Raw genomic sequence first — 5,000 nt, forward strand, 5'->3', positions numbered from 1 at the left:
TCGAACAGAAAGTAGAATATTAAAGTCAATATGAAATAATAAAGCAAACACTGAAAATACATTCATGAATCCCTTTGAATTCCAAGTTTAAACATAATGTACAAATTAGCTTTGTTTTATATTTACTGATTGATGTGTCCTGTCTCGCTGTCCTTCATCCCATTTCCTTTGTCTTGTTTCCTTCTTCCTGTTTCCCTCTTCCTGTTTCCTGTCTCGCTGTCCTTCATCCCATTTCCTTTGTCTTGTTTCCTTCTTCCTGTTTCCTACCCCCTGTTACCCGCCTCCTGTTTCCCGCCTCCTGTTTCCTACCCCCTGTTACCCGCCTCCTGTTTCCCGCCTCCTGTTTCCTACCCCCTGTTTCCCGCCTCCTGTTTCCCGCCTCCTGTTTCCTACCCCCTGTTACCCGCCTCCTGTTTCCTACCCCCTGTTACCCGCCTCCTGTTTCCCGCCTCCTGTTTCCTGCAGAGAGCGGACATCCTGGACGAGCTTCAGAAGAGTCAGAAGGTTTTCTCGGAGAAGTTGAACCACCTGAGCCGGAGACTGGCCTGGATCAACGCCACCATCTACTCCAAGGTCTGTCATCGGTTCTTATTAACATCTAAAAACAAGTCAATTTAACCTGGGTTTAAAAAGTGTCAAAATGTGGCAAAAACCTGGAACATTTTCTTAGTTTGAACAGATTTACCAAGAAAAGTCCATTCTTTTCTTTGGGTTATTACACGTTTACCCCTGAACCCCTTCTTTCAGAAATGTTCATTAAAATGTTGTTTCTGTTTTTTATTCTCTAATTTTCATCCATATATTTTTATTTTGTTTTAAATTCTCAATGTTGTACAGGAAGTTAGATAAGTCATATATTTCTGTGTGTGTGTGTGTGTGTGTGTGTGTGTGTGTGTGTGTGTGTGTGTGTGTGTGTGTGTGTGTGTGTGTGTGTGTGTGTGTGTGTGTGTGTGTGTGTGTGTGTGTGTGTGTGTGTGTGTGTGTGTGTGCAGGAGAAGATGCTGGACGTGTACTGGCTGTTGTGTGTGTGTATCCATACCATCGAACACGCCGATAACACGGGTTCGCTGTTCGCCTTCGCCCCGGAGTTCTACCTGAACGTGGCGATGAACGCCTACAGCGCCCTGAAGAACTACTTCAGCCCCGCCAACTGCATGGACGAGCTGCCCGGTGGGAACACGCCACTAACACACACACACACACACACACACACACACACACACACACACACACACACACACACACACACACACACACAATGTGAAATATAAAGTGTGTGTGTGTGTGTGTGTGTGTGCATGTCTTCCTCTCTTCAGGTTACGAGGAAACGCTGACTCAGCTCGCTGCGATCCTCGCCAAACACTTTGCAGATCCACGTATAGTTGGGACAGGTAACACACACACACACAGACACACACACACAGACACACACACACACACACACACACACACACACACACACACACACACACAGACACACACACACACACAGACACACACACACACACACACACTGGCTGATATTTACGTACAGATTTGTAATTTATTTCAAATGAAATCTACCTGAGCACTTTTTCTCAGATTCCTGTGTATTATTGCGGGGCTGATGTCATTCAGATTCATTCAGATTATTATAATAGTATTAATATTTATTACCGTCTCCTGTATCTGCTGATCCGTACAATGATACATGAATCACCTCGTGTTGAATCGACTGCAGTTCCTGGAGACGACTGATTATTACTTTCTGCAGAACCGAGATAAGAGATGGAATACTGAGATACATCTTTAGTCTCACAGCAGGGAGTCCGCCCCACCAGCTCTCTGAGACGGCTCTGTGTTTTTAATATATAAGTAAATGGCATCAGTGGGGACATAAAGCAGGAGATGCGACTGCTGGAAGACAGAATAAAGGATAAGGAACATATGAAGAGGATTCGGAAGTTCTGTTCATTTATAACTATTTTATTTATCACACTCCTTTGCCATCGTCTCGTCGTACGTATCTTTAGAAACCAAACCTTTTTAAAACGTACTTCTCACCAGCTTTTCATTTAAAAAAATAGTATTTCTATGTTTGCTTCTTTTTGAACGGCACCTTATGTTACTAATGTTCACGATGGTTGTGAATTATTTTATTTCAGCTTATTTTTTGTTTGATTTCATGAAAACCTTTTTAACTGAAACGTTATTTCTTTGTGTTTGAGTTCCTGATGATGTTATCTCTATATTTAGTCTCTATTTAATATGGAAGCCTCCTCTTTTACCCGTTATCACTTGTTATCATGGTTGTGATCTTTTATTTTACTTTATGTAAAACATAAATACAATCATCTCACATTATTTTTAGAATGGAGGAAGTATTCGATCTCAGGATCTCGTTTGTGTTTTAATATATATTTATATTTGCTGTCAGATATCAAGGACTCTCTGATGCAGGCGCTGGCCAGCTACGTTTGTTACCCACAATCCCTCAGGGCGGTGGAGCGGATCCCCGAGGAACAGTGAGCGATTTATCTTTCAGTGTTTTAATTAAGGTGGATCTCTCCTGTTGTAAAGCAGCTGCAGCTCCTTGGACCGTTTATTCTTTCCCAGTAAAACAGATGTTCAGGAACAGTAAGATCGTCTCTAAATAAATTCATCTTTAGAGCTTTTTGTTCTTATTAAACTCAGTCTCACATTTATCATTCCTTTCATTGGTGTTTGATAATGAGTTCCGTTATGTTTCATTAGCTGCTGTGTAAAGATGTATTGATATGCACGTACATAATTCCACATATTTAAAGGGTAACATAAACCGCAGTGAAGAATATATTCATCATTTTAATATTTATATATTTTATTTCATATAGTGAATCATTTTTTAATTAAAATGTATTGAATGAAATAATGCTGAGTGTTGTTCTGCAGGCGCGTGGCGATGATGAGGAACCTGCTGGCCCCGTATGAGCAGCGGCCCTGGGCTCAGACCAACTGGATCCTGGTCCGCCTCTGGAGGGTAAGAAGCTCCAAAACTCCATTTCCCATTATCCCCAGCTCCAGTTTACAAATGATATTCAAAGCAGGAGGAGGCAGAAACCCTGATCCTGAGCTTTGTGTTACTATAGATGTACTATCTGTGGCCTTTAAACAAACCTGGTCTAGAACTCCCTGTGAGGGTGCTGTTACTCTGTCAGGGTTTGATTTTGAAAAAAGAAGCCTTCACCCTTTACTACATTAAAGGGAATTTTACAATAATGCTTGTGTAAATAACAACCCGGCAACAACAACAACAACAACAACAACAGTAATCGTTACGTCTGTGTGTTTCAGGGCTGTGGTTTCGGCTACAGATACACTCGTCTTCCTCACCTGCTGAAGACCAAACCAGAGGACGCCAACCTGCCCAGCCTTCAGAGTACGTCGTGTGTGTGTGTGTGTGTGTGTGTGTGTGTGTGTGTGTGTGTGTGTGTGTGTGTGTGTGTGTGTGTGTGTGTGTGTGTGTGTGTGTGTGTGTGTCCGCTGCAGGTCCTCCTGTTTACCTTCATGAATCATCATAAATAAATTGAGGCCGTGGCTACAGCGGGTTTATTTTTACTGCATCTCTGTTTGATTTACAGCTTTAATTATCTGTGTGTGTGTGTGTGTGTGTGTGTGTGTGTGTATATGAGAGAGTAGAGTAAAATCGCGGCATCAATAAACCAACATGCTGAATTATTTTCTGGAGGAAAGGGTTCGGTCAGACTCAGCAGCATCTATCAGAAGCTGGAAGAGTATTGAATCTCAGCCTCTCAAATAACTGGTCTTTTTATTATGGGACATTAAGGAGGTGTTCATATTTGGAGATTATCCTGAACTAAACGTTTGTTTGACTCATAATCCAAATCACACGGAGGAATCCCATTGGTCCAGAAGATGCTGCCTTCAGGGACCAGCAGGAAACACGCCTGCAGCTCTGTGATAAGTCCTGTAACGTGAGGGCGTGTCGTTGTCCTCTGCTTCCTCTTTATTTCCCCTCTCTGATTTTCTGCATGATCCTTGATTTGCTTCTCATCTGCCTCTCAGGAGATCTGTCCGTTGCTAGTTTCCAAAGTAAGTTCAGTTTCCATCTCCCTTCTGCTCCTCCTCTTCCTCCTCAGTCTCCTTTCAATACAGACTCCCCCAAGACCCTCAATCACTCGCTAGAGTCAAAGTAGAAGTACTCAGGTCTTGTACTTGAGTAAAGTAGAAGTACTCAGGTCTTGTACTTGAGTAAAGTAGAAGTACTCAGATCTTGTACTTGAGTAAAGTAGAAGTACTCAGATCTTGTACTTGAGTAAAGTAGAAGTACTCAGATCTTGTACTTGAGTAAAGTAGAAGTACTCAGATCTTGTACTTGAGTAAAGTAGAAGTACTCAGGTCTTGTACTTGAGTAAAGTAGAAGTACTCAGATCTTGTACTTGAGTAAAGTAGAAGTACTCAGGTCTTGTACTTGAGTAAAGTAGAAGTACTCAGGTCTTGTACTTGAGTAAAGTAGAAGTACTCAGATCTTGTACTTGAGTAAAGTAGAAGTACTCAGGTCTTGTACTTGAGTAAAGTAGAAGTACTCAGATCTTGTACTTGAGTAAAGTAGAAGTACTCAGGTCTTGTACTTGAGTGAAAGTACCAGAGAGTAGGAATACTCTGTTACAGTAAAAGTGAGGCATTCAAAATATTATTCAAGTAAAGTACAAGTACCTTAATATTGTACTTAAGTACACAACCTTAGTAAATGTACTCAGGTTCTTCACACCTCTGTATTTAATGAACACTCAGCTCCTCCTCCTCCTCCTCCTCCTCCTCCTCCTCCTCCTCCTCCTCCTCCTCCTCCTCCTCTGTTCCGTTAGTCCTTGTTTCTCCTCTTTATTCCCCCCTGTCAGATTGTGTTATGGATAAAGATGGAGGGTATTCTAACCCCTGAATGATTCTCTCTCTCCTCTGTGTTTTACTCCCCTGACACTGTGTTCCCTCCAAACAGGAAGACATGTCTTGCAAAGAAAAAA

General features: G+C 41.9%; 2 protein-coding genes across 2 annotated transcripts in view; one reads left to right on the forward strand and one right to left on the reverse strand.

Moving 5' to 3' along the window:
- The window catches only part of LOC134882942 (52 kDa repressor of the inhibitor of the protein kinase-like), a 439,430-nt gene that overhangs the window by 33,487 nt on the left and 400,943 nt on the right, over window positions 1–5,000 (reverse strand). The gene's annotated exons all lie outside the window — the stretch shown is intronic.
- Window positions 1–5,000, forward strand: part of LOC134882930 (E3 ubiquitin-protein ligase RNF123) — a 72,892-nt gene that overhangs the window by 16,298 nt on the left and 51,594 nt on the right. Inside the window, 6 exon segments of the mRNA XM_063910961.1 lie at window positions 466–573; window positions 993–1,170; window positions 1,317–1,391; window positions 2,417–2,504; window positions 2,911–2,998; window positions 3,313–3,397. Of these exon segments, the coding sequence (XP_063767031.1) occupies window positions 466–573; window positions 993–1,170; window positions 1,317–1,391; window positions 2,417–2,504; window positions 2,911–2,998; window positions 3,313–3,397 (622 nt within the window).

Source organism: Eleginops maclovinus, chromosome 20 (genome assembly GCF_036324505.1).
Source record: "Eleginops maclovinus isolate JMC-PN-2008 ecotype Puerto Natales chromosome 20, JC_Emac_rtc_rv5, whole genome shotgun sequence".
Taxonomy (NCBI): Eukaryota; Metazoa; Chordata; class Actinopteri; order Perciformes; family Eleginopidae; genus Eleginops; species Eleginops maclovinus.